We start from the raw sequence: 14601 nt of genomic DNA on the forward strand, positions 1-14601 counted from the left end.
TAGGCGCTGCAGGTGGAGTCAGCTCCACAGTCGAATGCCTCTGTGGGGAGGACGAATGGCCCAGGATGGGTCTCGACTTATCAGCTCTGCCCCTCTTTTCTCTATTGGGCACCTGGAAGTGCCCTCTTTTTGGTGTGTTTCTTGTGCTGCTTTCTTGGTGCTGGGGATGTAGAGTGGTGTTGAAGGGGACATGGTCCCAGAGGAGTGCTGCACACCGAAGCTGACGTGCTTGGTGCCGAGTCCAACCAGCTCGGTTCCAAAGCCAGTCTAAGTGCATCTGCAATGAGCAAGGCCTTTAGACAAATGTCCCTGTCTTTCTGGGTGTGTGGCCTGAAACCCTGGCAAATTTTGCACTTGTTCTTGATGTGAACCTCCCCAAGGCAGCTCAAATAGGGATTGCTCACCAGCATGCGCTTACTACAGGCAGAACATGGTTTGAACCCCGGGGACCAGGGAATGCCCTGTCTCTGGGATGATGTCCCCTCAGGGAACTACTATATTTCACTAACTCACTCTAAAACTAAGACTATTTACAACAACACAGTACAGCAACCACTGGAAAAGGCTTGCAAATACAAGGAAGAGAACACTGTACCAGCAACTGTCACGAGCGGTAAGAAGGAATTGGAAGGGCGCGGGGTTGGTGGCGCCTCTTATTCCGGTGCATGAGTGTAGGGCTCCCGGGATGCTAGAGCCAGCCGTATGGATACCACAGGGGGAAAAATCTCTGGCACCAGGGCACATGGCGCACACACACCTGACCTGGAATGGACAAAAACAAGCACTCAAAGAAGAAGGATCAGATTCTGGTGCGACTGACTTCTACTTGGAGCATGGATCGATCTCATATCAGCCAGTCATTCAGGCAAGGAAATACGTGTATCCCTGCTTTCCTTAGGAATGCAGCAACCACCATGCATTCTGTAAATAGTTGCAGAGCAACAGACAGGCTGAAGACTAGAACTGTAAACGGCAAATACATGTTGTTGACTAGAAACACTAGGAATCTCTTGTGGCTTTGATGAACAGCCACACGGAAATACGCATCCTTCAAGCTGAGGGCAGCGTACCAGTTGCCAGGTTCCAGGGAGGGGACGATGGAGGTCAGGGTGACCATATGAAATCTTGTTTTCTTTATATATTTGTTCAGATTTTGCAGACCTGAGATGGGTCTGAATCATTCTTTTGCCTTTGGAATCAAGAAGTAATGTGAATAGAAACCTTTCCTTCAGTGAAGACGGGTGTAAGCAGGGTGGTCCCCTGCTCCTGCCCTGAAGGGCTTAAAACAGCCCAGGAGAGGGCTGTGGCTGGGGCAAGAAGCCTGGGCTGATTGGGGAAAGTAGGCTTAGTTGTGGCCATGCTCCAATCAGTCCCAGCTGGCCCCTATAAGAGGCTGTGCCCAGTCAGTCTCCCTCTGGCTGTAGGGAGCTAGAGACAGGGTACCTGAGTGGAGCAGGGCTGGGGAAAGGCAGAGGAGCGCCAGCCTGGAAAGCCCCAGGCTACAGCCTAGCAGAAGGCAACAGGTACTGGGGGTCGCAGAGGGCAGCCCAGGGGTAGGCACAGCAGCAGGTCCAAACCTAACCTTGCCAGTGATGAGTAGGCTGATACTGCAGTCTGCCCCAGGGCATGGGGGCTAAACAATGACTGGCAGTAGCCATACACTGAGGCGAGGTGGGGATAGTGGGTGGGGGTTCCCCAGGGAGGGGGAGACTCTGAGAGAAAGGGGTTACTGCCAGGGGGCAGCACTCCAGGTACAAGGGCACCGGGTCCGGGAGGGACATGGGGGCCAGAGGATGGGCGGATCACCGGCCTGCAGAGGGCACTCTGTAGGCTGGAAATCGAGCCAATTCCCAGAAGTCACCAGCAGGAGGTGCAGCAGGGGTGAGTCCGTTGTCTACATGGGGGAACCTTCTCTATAGCTCCCAAATGGAAGACTAGTATCAGAAGGGTAGCCGTGTTAGTTTGGATCTGTAAAAGCAGCAAAGAGTTCTGTGGCACCTTATAGACTAACAAACGTATTGGAGCATAAGCTTTCGTGGGTGAATGTATCCAACGAAGTGGGTATTCACCCAAGAAAGCTCATGCTCCAATACATTTGTTAGTCTATAAGATCCCACAGAACTCTTGGCCGCTTTTATAAATGGAAGACTGGATCTCCTGGAGGAGAATAGCCTTGTGAGAGTGGTCTCTTAAGAGGAATGGGTTAGGGAGTGGAAGGGAAGGACGGAAATAAAGTGCAAGATGTATCCCTGCTCCACAATACTTAGAACACATTAATCTGTGGTAACATTGGACCAAGAAGATAGGAAGTGGGATAGCCAGTCAGAAAAAAAATGAAGGAGAAACTTGCAAGAGTGGATCTGGTACTCTATCCTTGACAAGGTAGTCAAACATACTGCTTGGAATTTCTAGACTGCCTCCAGAAACCTGCCACAGATGAAAACTGAAGAGGTAGATGTCTCCTACTATGTTTTTTTCCCCCTTTGGCAGAGCTGCTGCTCTCCTGCTCTCCCCTTATGCAGCCTAGATGGAGAAAGTGACATGGATGCAGGGAGCCCTGATGTCACTCCTTGCTCCCTCCCTCACAAACCCCCCAGGAGAGAGCGAAAGAGCAGCGTTCAAGGGGGGAGCGAGCGGCAATGCCAGCTGCTCTGTGCATCCAGGTCAGTTTCCCCAGGGAGCAGAGTAGAGGGGTGCAGGGGTTAGGCGTGCAGGAGGGAGAGTGCAGGGGTTGGGACACAGGAGGGGGGCACAGGGATAGACACAGACAAAGGGAACATAGTTTAGGGGTTGGGGAGCCTGGGGAGCCACAGGGACCAGGGGCACCAAAATACAAGTTCGCCCAAGATGCTATTTTCCCTAAGGCCAGCCCTGGAAGCAAGCCAACATGCTCCAACTACCAACCACAGGTGGCAAGAAGGAACTGAGGATGGTCTAAGATGACTCCACCCTTTCTACCATCATGGAGCAGCACAAAGCAGCAGAGGGCACATGCACCACACCGACAGGAAACACTGAGGGAAAAATCTCTGATTAGTGCACTGCACGCACACATACACACACACACACCTGAAGTGGAATGGACATGTGCAATCACTTGAAGAACCATCTTCAGCTCCATCCCGGGCTCTGGAGGGGAGTGTTCTCTAGTGGGCACAGACTCTTGTGCATCTTCCCCCTAAGTGTGACCCCTTCTGCTCCATCCCCTCTAACCTGTCCCTGTCCTATCTCCACCCTAACCCCCGCTCTTCATCTTAGTCCCATTTGCTTAACCTAGGCAGGCCCAGTTTCCACTCTTCATGATTCTTATCAATGCCCCAGTCTCCTTGTCCAGCCATTGCCAGTTCCCTGTGTGTGCCCTCTAGCTCCTTGTCCTGACAGTCCTATCTCCCTTCCTGCCACCTCTTCATCAGGTATCTCTCTCCCACCGCAGCATTGCTTCCAATCATCCTCCACCCATATTCCCAATCCCCACTGACTCCCATTCTCAACTGCTCTGCCCAGGCTCCTCATCCAGTCTCAGTGCGCCTCCCTATCCCATCTATTATTTTTAAATTCTATTTCAGCTAATGGAAAGTATAAATTTATAATAATTCAAGTGTGTAAATTAGCTAAGCAACATACATATAAGAACCATGAGAAATGTGGTGCAGTAACTGGTTAATTAAAGTATCAGAGGGGTAGCTGTGTTAGTCTGGATCTGTAAAAGCAGCAAAGAGTTCTGTGGCACCTTATAGACTAACAGATGTATTGGAGCATGAGCTTTCGTGGGCATCTGACGAAGTGGGTATTCACCCATGAGAGCTCATGCTCCAATACGTTAGCCTATAAGGTGCCACAGAACTCTTTGCTGGTTAATTAAAACTACTCAACTAGCTTGTATTTTATACTGTAAGGCTCTCATATATCCCGTCAGCCAAGGAAACACCATTGTCAGTATTACACCCACCAGGAGATCTTTGGAACACATCAGGGTTCAAGGGATTATTCCACATAGCCATAATGTTGGGTGGTATCAGATCCCACATTGCAGAAGGAGGACAGGTACACTGGAGAATGTCTATGACATTCCATGATTGCAGAAGGTAAGGCATTCCCTCCATTTCGCTCTCTCCTCTCCTCTCCCAAAGTAAGAATCACAATTATCTCCAAACCTGGTAGAGTACGGGATGACTGTGGAGGATCCATCAACAGAGAGGTTTAGCTAGCTAAAACCCAGTAAAATCTAAAGAAGTCATGTCCTTGCTACTAATGGAACTTTGTTCAGGCCACGTGGACTCTACTTTAATAAAGAACACCACTTAATCAATATAGTCAGTCTGACTGGGATAAAACTGAGTGTTTTCATTTTTAGTATTAATCAGCAAGAAGCATAATTCACAGGACATCTTAATGTCAGTAATCTGTTACACAAAGAAGTGCAGTTAAAATTCTAAAATGTAACAATAGTAAATAGCAAACATTATGTGTCAAAATGTTATGCAATGAGCTTTTCAGATGATTTAAAAACAAATTCAAAAGGAATAAAAAAATGAAACAAATCAAAAATGTGTATTATACATGCACTATAGTGCTATATTTTAAATTGTATTTTCAATCTTTAAAATAGAAACTATTTCTAAAAAAGACACTCACTATCCTAGGGTTTCTATTTATTTCCATCCAAAGTATTTAAAAGACGTCAATATGCTAGAACAATAATTATTTAAATTCTCTCCTGCGGCAAGGAATTTTTGATTATTATTTTATCACAATTAGAATTGATCAGTTCTATAACACTGTGGAATAAGATAAGAAATTAAACCAAAAGTCCAGTGTGCTGTTAAAGTTTTTTAAAAATGGAAATTTAAAATTTGGAATATATTCAGCTTAATGCCTGTAGAGCTATGTAAAATTTAACATTTCCATAACACGTGTTTTTAACTGAATGCTGTGGAACAAAGCAATTTTTTAAAATATGGAACAAATGCCAAAGTTTGTAATCTCTCTTTACTTCCTGGGTTTTGCACTCCACCCCACCCCCCCCAACATGGCATCCGACTACCTTGTTAAAAGGAGTTAGAGCTGAAATAAGGGAAGATTGCTCACCAACAAACCTGTCTGTCAGATCCTCTCTTCTTTTCTCCAACTCAGCAATAGCTCTTACAGACAGTACTATGGCTTCACCTATTGGGAAGCAGGAGGCAAAAGGTCTGTCAATCAAAGACAATATATAAACTCTATTCTGTCCAGTGAGAAAAAAATATCTAAAACACGATGTAAGATACTAAGGTGTAGGCAGTACGGCTGGACTGGTGTCGTGGAGTCCAGAGGTGGCTACAAGGCAGTGGTCAGAGTAGTTGTGAGAGCTGAAATCAGAAGGCAAGAGTCAGGGTAGAAGTCAGGCTGGGGTTGGAGACCAAAGATCAGAGAGTGAAATGAGGTGACACAAGGCAAAGTCTGAAGCTGCAGCAAGCCAGAAGTCTGTGTGGTTGCCCAGACAACTTTCTGGGGCACCCTCCGGGATTAGAAAGTAAGAGTGGCCCAATCAGAGCGCCATAGGGTGCTGCTGCTCTGGCCCTTTTGGGCAGTACTTCCTGCAGCACCTAATTGCCACAGTAGTCCTTGGATGTGGCTCTGCATGACCTCCTTGGGGTGATGTGGGAACATCAGTTGCCCCAGGCTTCACTGACCTAGATTCTAGTCCTGTGGATCCTTAAACAGGAAAATAGCAAGAGCTGAAAGAAAATAATTGGCAACACCCCAAGTGAGCAGGCGGGAGAGATGAAGGACATGAGAAGAGAGAACTATGACGAACAGGATTACCTGTAAGCAATCCTGCCTTGTCATATAGTACATCCCAATTCTCCCATTTTACCTGGCAAAAGCCCTTACAGACAGCAACTGTATCCCAGAACTTATCTGTACAGTAGCCAAATGCAAGAGTCTGCAGCAAAAGACTGGACCATCTGGTAGTGGTGGGTGAAACTAAGTGGCTGCCTTGTTAGTAGTAGAAGCAGGTATTTAAACCCTCCAAGCCCAAATTATTATCATTACCTAAGAGCGGTGACACTTCTGACATGACGATGAGATTTCATAGCTTGGTCATACAAGAACAACATTCTTGCTCCTTCTGGGCAAAAGCAGGTGGCCTTGTCTTTATTACAGCTCTCAAAACAATATTTTTAAGAATCAGAGAGGTAGCCATGTTAGTCTGGTGCAATCAGAGAGGTAGCCGTGTTAGTCATGCTGCAAAACGTCTGTTAGTCTATAAGGTGCCACAGGATTCTTTGCTGCTTTTACAATATTTTTAAGAGTTTGTGTAATATTTAACAAGACCACCCACTCAGGGAGAAAAACAGTTGGACACAAAGGGAAATTAGGGAGATAATCAAGTCATTCAAATCACTCACTCTTGCAAGAGAGACATTCAATAGCAACTAGAAGTGCCTCCTTGAGGGAAAGCAATTTCAGAAATGCTTCTCACAGTTTCAAAAGGGGCACCTACATGTCCGTTACAGCTATCCCCCTATTCCATTTTGTTTCTTACAGCTGTCCCCCTACTCCATTTTGTTTTTGTTCTCTTCCTGTGGCTGCCCCTCCCTGGCTGTTGTTTACCAGGGCCACTGCCCTTCTCAAAGGGAGGGCCCCTTAAGTTGTTTAACAAGAGCCATTGCCCTTCTCAAAGGGATGGCCACTTGCGTGCTAAGTGGGACCACTGCCCTGTTCAAAGGGTTAGTCCTGTTATCACCTTGTTAAACCTGGGCTTGGTGTAGGGTAGGCAATGTCCAGAGCTGCAAGACCTAAAGGCCAAATAGCTGAGCATATGAGTCATACCTGGGGGCTCAGTACTTGCCCAGACATGTTCTATGCCTACCTGCAGTCTTTTCCCTGCCTTCTCTCCTCCCTGTGAGAAGGGGAACCAATCAGAGTTACTGGTGGGAAGCTGCCTAAGTTTGCCTTTATAACCAGACATTTTCTGATCAGACTTTAGAAAGGTTCCTGCATTGCTGCCTGGTCTGATCAGCCAGGGGTTCTGGGGGGTCCTTTCTCCACTCTCATTTTATTTTTGAGCGTACCCCCGTTTTTTAACTCCCCTCCCACAAACAATGAATTTTGCCTGGAGATCTCCTGATTATTGTGAACGAATTGAGTCCTCTCTGTATCTTCTGATGCTGAAACTGCTGTGCCTGCTTCTGCCTTTGCTGCTGCCCTGGGGATTGGTAAGAACTCCCTCTTGCAAACTTCCCCTGTCCTGGCTGCTGGCTCTGTTTCCCCAACAGACAGACCTAAGCTAACTCCGTGGTCTGTGCTGCTAAAAAATAAGCCTGTGCCACTGCCAAGCTGTGCCTCCCTGGATTCTATCCTGGGCAGCCCACTTGCAGTTGTCCCACTGCTGCAGCCACACCCTCTAAAACTACCCTTAGCATAAGGTGCACCCATTAAGTTAGGTTTAGCATTATACTCTGTAAGTTAGGCTTAGAGAATTGTTGCATTGTGTTTTGTTACTTGCTGATTTGTGTAGTCTTGGTTAAGTTAGATCATAGATAATTACAATTATACAGAACACAGCAAAATCTTAAGTCTGTCTTCCCACTGCCAACCCCCCCCCCCCGCCCGAGCTTCTCTGTGTTTCCCTACCTTGTTACACTCTCTCTGCTGCTTAAACTTAGAGCCTGTTTGTTCTCTGTGTTTCACTGAGTTTAAATCGCTAGCATAAAACCCCATTGGTTACTTTTTCCTCTCTGATACACCTCACATTCTACATTTACACCACTGTGACACATTTTTACCTAAAATTGTTTGTTATTTAACATATTTTTCCATAACTGTTAGTTGATTATATGCTGCTGTAACACACCCTTTACATAGAAATTGTTAGCTACCTGTTACATTTATATTTCTGTGTTAATTGGTTACCCACTGTATTGTATCCCACTGCATTGTACCCCACTATTGAAACCCCCCTACTGTTCACTAAAAGAAACCCCTCCCCAATTGTCTACCTTAACAAACCCCATACCCCTCACTATTGAATTTTCCCTGTTTTTGCATTTTATTAATAAAGTTTATTTTCCACCCCACCTGTGTGGTAATTGCTCCCCAAGCTCCCATATACCTGCAGGCAGGGACACTACAGACATTTGAAAAAACTAATGACAAATGTCTGAGGGCTAACAGGCCAGTACTTTGGCAGTTTCAGGAGGAAGCAGTCTCTTCACACTGAGATGGGAACCAATGTCCTCTACCTGAATGGTCTGCATATTGCAGCAACTGCAGGAAATTAACCTTGAAGCCTCCACATAGAAAGTAGAGGACTTAAGGGAGCATAATTGTACATTCATCCCTCTCTCTAATACCTAGCAGGTGAAGGAATTGTCAGCTACTACGGTGATAGGCACTATAGAAAACCTTAAAATAGATGGATAGATGTCCCAATCTGAGTGTACAAATTTAAGTCCAATTCCTCAAGGACAATAAGGCCATTGTGGAGAAACTAAATGAATTCTTTGCATCAGTCTTCATGGCTGAGGATGTGAGGGAGATTCCCAAATCCGTGCCATTCTTTTTAGGTGACAAATCTGAGAAACTGTCATAGATTCGAATGTCATTAGAAGAGGTTTTGGAACAAATTGATAAACTCATAGACTTTAAGGTCAGAAGGGACCATTATGATCATCTAGTCTGACCTCCTGCACAAAGCAGGCCACAGAATCTTACCCATCTACTTCTATAACAAACCCCTAACCTATGTCTGAGTTACTGAAGTCTTCAAATTGTGGTTTGAAGACCTCAAGCTGCAGAGAATCCTCCAGCAAGTGACCCATGCCCCATGCTGCAGAGGAAGGCGAAAAACCTCCAGGGCCTCTGCCAATCTGCCCCGGAGGAAAATTCCTTCCCGACCCCAAATATGGTGATCAGTTAAACCCTGAGCATGTGGGCAAGACTCACCCGCCAGCACCCAGGAAAGAATTCTCTGCAGTAACTCAGATCCCATCCCATCACAGACCACTGGGCATACTTACCTGCTGATAATTCAAAGATCAATTGCCAAAATTAGGCTCTCTCATCATACCATCCCTTCCATAAACTTATCAAGCTTAGTCTTAAAGCCAGATATGTCTTTTGCCCCCACTACTCCCCTTGGAATAAGTCACCAGGACCTGATGGTATTCACCCAAGAGTTTTGAAGGAACTCAAATGTGAAATTGCAGAACTACTAACTGTAGTCTGTAACCTATCATTTACGGTAAATCAGCTTCTGTACCAATGACTGGAGGATAGCTAATGTGACGCCAATTTTTAAAAAGGGCTCCAGAGGTGATCCTGGCAATTACAGGACAGTAAGCTTGATTTCCGTACCGGGCAAACTTGTTGAAACTATAGTAAAGAACAAAATTGTCAGACACATAGATGAACATAATTTGTTGGGGAAGAATCAATATGGTTTTTGTAAAAGGAAATCATGCCTCACCAATCTACTAGAATTCTTTAAGGGAGTCAACAAGCATGTGAACAAGGGGAATCCAATGGATATAGTGTTCTTAGATTTTCAGAAAGCCTTTGACAAGATCCCTCACCAAAGGCTCCTAAGCAAAGTAAGATGTCATGGGATAAGAGGGAAGGTCCTCTCATGGATCTGTAACTGGTTAAAAGATAGGAAACAAGGGTAGGTTTTCAGAATGGAGAGAGGTAAATAGTGGAGTCCCCCAGGGGTCTGTACTAGGACTAGTCCTGTTCAACATATTCATAAATGATCTGGGAAAGGGGATAAACAGTGAGGTGGCAAAATTTTCAGATGATACAAAATTACTCAAGATAGTTAAGTCCCAAGCAGACTGCAAAGAGCTATAAAAGGATCTCACAAAACTGGGTGATTGGGCAACAAAATGGCACATGAAATTCAATGTTGATAAATGCAAAGTAACGCACATTGGAAAACAATCTCCACTATGTATATAAAATGATGCGGTCTAAATTGGCTGTTACCACTCAAGAAAGAGTATTTGGAGTTATTGTGGCTAGTTCTCTGAAAACATCCAGTCAATGTGCAGCAGCAGTCAAAAAAGCGAACAGAATGTTGGGCATCATTAAGAAAGGGATAGATAATAAGACAGAAAATATCATATTGCCACTATATAAATCCATGGTACACCCAAATCTTGAATACTGCATGCAGATGTGGTCACCCCATCTCAAAAAAAGATATATTGGAATTGGAAAAGGTTCAGAAAAGGGCCACAAAATTATTAGAGGTATGGAACAGCTGTCATATGAGGAGAGATTAATAAGACTGGACTTTTCAGCTTTGAAAAGGGATAAGGGGGGGGATATGACAGAGGTCTATAAAATTATATCTGTTGTGGAGAAAGTAAATAAGGAAGTGTTATTTACTCCTTTGCATAACACAAGAACTAGTGGTCAACAAATGAAATTAATAGGAAGCAGGTTTAAAACAAACAAAAGGAAGAATTTTTTCACACAACGCAGTCAACCTGGAACTCCTTGCCATAGGATGATGTTGTGATGGCCAAGACTATAACAGGATTCAAAAAAGAACTAGATAAATTCATGGAGGATAAGGCCATCAAAGGCTATTAGCCAGGATAGGCAGGGATGTTGTCCCTAGCCTCTGTTTGTCAGAAGCTGGGAACGGACGACAGGGGATGGATCACTTGATGATTACCTGTTCTGTTCATTCCCTCTGAGGCATCTTGCATTGGCCACTGTCAGAAGACAGGATACTGGGCTAGACCGATCTTTGATCTGACCCAGTATGGCCATTCTTATGTTCTTATTCCTTCTCCAGGAGGAAACACCCCAAGCTACATCCTCTGAAAATCCTATAGTGAAATACCATCTTCATTCAACTTCTAGGATGTCAAGTCTAGGTGACATGAGCTGGGAAAACTGACTTGTCTCAGGAACAGATGCTCCAGTTGAAGGGCATTTATCAAGGATGAGAACTAGGTAATGCTCCTGTGCTCAAAGATAAAGAGCAACAAAGGAGGCAGTAGCATGATTTCTGACATGTCTTATTTTTCTCAAAAGTTCTGAGTCAAGAGGAGAAGAGGGGAACGCTATCATAGTTGCTTGCCTCAATCTCAAGCAAATGAATATATCCCTCAAAATTGAGATTGCAGCTCTTGCCAGGACTCGTTTAGCATGGTTATCTTGCTGGAAGCACGCTAATAAACTGTTGGAGACCCCAGGAAAGTGAGGGCTCCACTCACTCATCCTTGCTAGAGGTACATTTTTCTGAGGCAGACAGGGATGGAGGCACTGCTAAAGGTACAGAGACTGGGGAAGGAAAAGGACAGAACATGGTGCTGTGTTTTCCATGCTGCCCTGTTCATATATGTTAGTTCAGTATGGCTCTGTACTAGAATAGAGAAGTTCCTAAGATTGCAGGTCCAGAAGAACTGCCAAAGGGTATGTCTACACAGCACAATCCTGATGGCAGTGTGTAGAGTACATACACTGCATGCTTCCCCCCCCCCCCCCCCGAATGGGTATAAACAACATTCTAGATAGTGAGGCACTGTTTAGGCATATGAAGACATGCCAAAACTCTCTCTCTACATGCCCAAGCAGTTCCTCCCACATCTATAGGTGCTATTTTTATTAGTGTAATGTCCTGGTGCCTCCCCACTGGCAGAGTCTTTTCATGCAGTGAAGTAGTGGTGGCAAAAGACTCCAGCAGCAGGGAAAGACTCCGCTGGTGGAGGCTAGTGCAATCAGTTAATCAGTTACAGGTTACAGGTAACCATGCGCACAGGTGAATTGGACCTCATCAGTGTTTGGGCGCAGCAGCAGCCAGTTGCAGAAGGACAAAACAGAGAGAGCGTGTACCGTAGCGGCTTTTATTTTCTGGGTGGAAATGTTTCTGGAGACATCTTCAGGATTAAAGTCCTGTGAAAGGGATAAGAAAGAATGCAAGTGACTTGCAAGTGAGAACTCTCCTCAGTGTAACAATTCATGTCTGGAGATAGTGGATACAATGCTGCGTGTGTTTGTTGTTGTGTTGTGTGTGTAGTAGTGACTGACTGCTGGACTGCAGATGTTTCAACATCACAGAGCTTCAAAATTTGAAAAATCCCTAAAGAGCAAAGAGGACATGCTGAAAACTGTTCTTCATTAAACAGCAATCCAGACATGGCATAGTGTTAATGAAATGTTGTGTGTGTGTCTGTCTGTCAAGGTTTTTTTTTTTTTCAAAAAAACAATTCTTGGCTTGAAAACAGTCTTTATTATAGCAGATAGTGAAAGACACCTTGAAAGTGGCTCAGACAAATCCATATTGATATCATCGCCGGAGTGGGATAGCTGTCCGACAGCAGAGAGACAGTGGGGAAAAGCTCAGGCAGCTCCCCGTGGCAGGGAAAGTGGGAAGTTGCCAGAGTCTTTCCCTGCCACAGTGAAAGACTCATCAGTGCGGAAAGGCTCCCTCAGCTCCCCGCTGCATCCCCCTGGCCAGAGCCTTTCAGAGCCATATTTAGCTACCCACTGTAGTGTGAACACAGCTTGTTTTTTGCTGCAGCATACCCTATATGTCACTGCCAGAGGTGTGCAGTGTAGATATACCTTAATGCTACAACATAACAATACTGAAGGTACACTTTCTAAGAAATGAAAGATGCCCAAGTCTAAGAGGCAGGTAAAGTGATGATGCAAACCAGATATGGGTGCTGGAGAAGAAGTGCAGACCCACAATAATTGGAGAGAGAGAAGCACCAAATATGGTTGACTTCTTGATAGACTAAGAGAAGGAAAGGACATCTTCCATGGGAAAAAAAATTAAAAAGTATATTTGAAGGAGGATGGCTAAAGGTAGACGTGAACCCACAGGACAGGGTGCAAGCCAACTGCAAAATGACCCAAGAATTGAAAGATCCACTATGATGAAATCAGAACAAAGGAAACTGGAACTATAAGATGTCTCTGGATATAAGATGCTGCTAGCACAAAGAAGAAGAGAAAACTCCTTTCTCTGACAAACATAATAGAAACAAAACAATCATAATATGGAGTTAGGATGGTGGAGAAAGGGTCTTCATGGGACCTCCATATTCTATTATGTCTTCACCCACCCAACTCTTTCCCTCACAGAATCTAAAACTCTGGGGAGGTTCTGCCAATTTCGTCTTTGCATCTACCTCTACATTCCTGGTGAGAAGTCACCTGATGCTGGCAAAGAGTGGAAAGTTCCATGGTTCTGACTCTCACAGAGGTAACATCTGTAGAGAGAGATGTCAAAAGAAATGGATATTTAGGTAGAAACACTTCCAAAGTCTACGTGGAGGGCTTTGGTAACCAGTATAGAGTGGGTTGTAGTCAAGACAACCTCTGCAAAACCATAAGCCCTTAAAGACACATTCTGGCCTCTGTCAAACATGGGACCACATCTATGAGAACTTGGAACAAGAACACAAACAACTTGGCATCTACCCCATAACACTGGACAACCAGAATCTAGATTATCAGGCAAAGCCAGGTATTTCCATGCTATGAGGTAGGCACTGAAGATTTACTTTATGCTGGTTCCCATTCCTCAGAAGCCACATCCTGGATGGTAAAGTACAGCAGGAAAGAATGCTTTTTATTTTTTAAAAAGAAGTTTTGAGTCTTTTAGGCCCAGAAAATGAATGTCCTGTGGAAGTGGTTCCAGCTCTACAAAGAGTCTTGTGGCATCTTATAGACTAACAGACGTTTGGGAGCATGAGCTTTCGTGAGTGAATACCCACTTTGTCGGCTGCATCCGACGAAGTGGGTATTCACCCACGAAAGCTAATGCTCCCAAACGTCTGTTAGTCTATGAGGTGCCACAAGACTCTTTGCTGCTTTTACAGATCCAGACTAACACAGCTACCCCTCTGATACTTGACAGCTCTACAAGACATATCAGTATCCTGGAATTGAAGAATGCTGGGGTTGGCCAGGATGTACACTGAAATCAAGGCTAGTTATTGAGAGGTTAACACCTTCAAGGCATACAAAAGGCACAATGGAGATAATGGGGCTCTCATCTTAGGCCATGTCTACACTAGCAAACTTACAGTGGCACAGCTGTAGCGATGCAGCTGCGCCGCTGTAAGCTCATTCATGTAGCTGCTCTACACGAGCTCTCTCCGTTCAATATAATAAAACTACCTAAATGAACAGTGACACAGCGCTGTATACATGAGCACTTATGCTCGCAAAACTTATGTCACTGGGGGGGGGGATTTCCTGAGTGACGTAAGTTTTGTCGACATAAGTGTGAGTTTAGACGTGGCCTTAAAGTGCTGCTCTAGCCTAAAGTGACTGTAGGGGGGAAAAAAGGGTTGTTTGATTCCACATTCATTGAACCTCAGTGATTTCGATTTCCAATTTCCTCAGATTATAAGTAAAAGATTTGTTTCCTCTCACTTCTCCCCCACCCCCCTACATAACTCCACAAGCTCATCCTGGGTTCTGACAGTCAAGCTGGTTTCTCTCCGTCTCTCACACCACCACCACAAATAAAGGTTCTTTAGGCTCAGTTAAGCCCTTAATTAAACCTATGCAATCCTGCAGTCTTCAGATGTTGCTAGGAAGGATAGGGGAATGGATTTATTTTTTATGTTTGGGATTTTATTTGCA

The 14601-nt window shown here is 44.8% G+C and overlaps 1 protein-coding gene across 9 annotated transcripts in view; it reads right to left on the bottom strand.

Annotated features, from left to right (window-relative positions):
* RAD54B (RAD54 homolog B) overlaps positions 1-14601 on the bottom strand; it is a 121438-nt gene that overhangs the window by 69584 nt on the left and 37253 nt on the right. For 8 of the 9 annotated variants that reach the window (XR_005593508.1, XM_039522088.1, XM_039522080.1 and 5 more), the window contains exon 4: positions 5089-5166. The exons of the other annotated variant lie outside the window; for it this stretch is intronic. Coding sequence is in view for 7 of the 8 variants with exons in the window: in XM_039522088.1 (XP_039378022.1) it covers positions 5089-5166 (78 nt within the window). In the remaining variant the exon portion in view is untranslated. The remainder of the gene's footprint in view (positions 1-5088; positions 5167-14601) is intronic. 9 annotated transcript variants of the gene reach the window in all.

This window comes from Mauremys reevesii, linkage group 2 (assembly GCF_016161935.1).
Source record: "Mauremys reevesii isolate NIE-2019 linkage group 2, ASM1616193v1, whole genome shotgun sequence".
Taxonomy (NCBI): domain Eukaryota; kingdom Metazoa; phylum Chordata; order Testudines; family Geoemydidae; genus Mauremys; species Mauremys reevesii.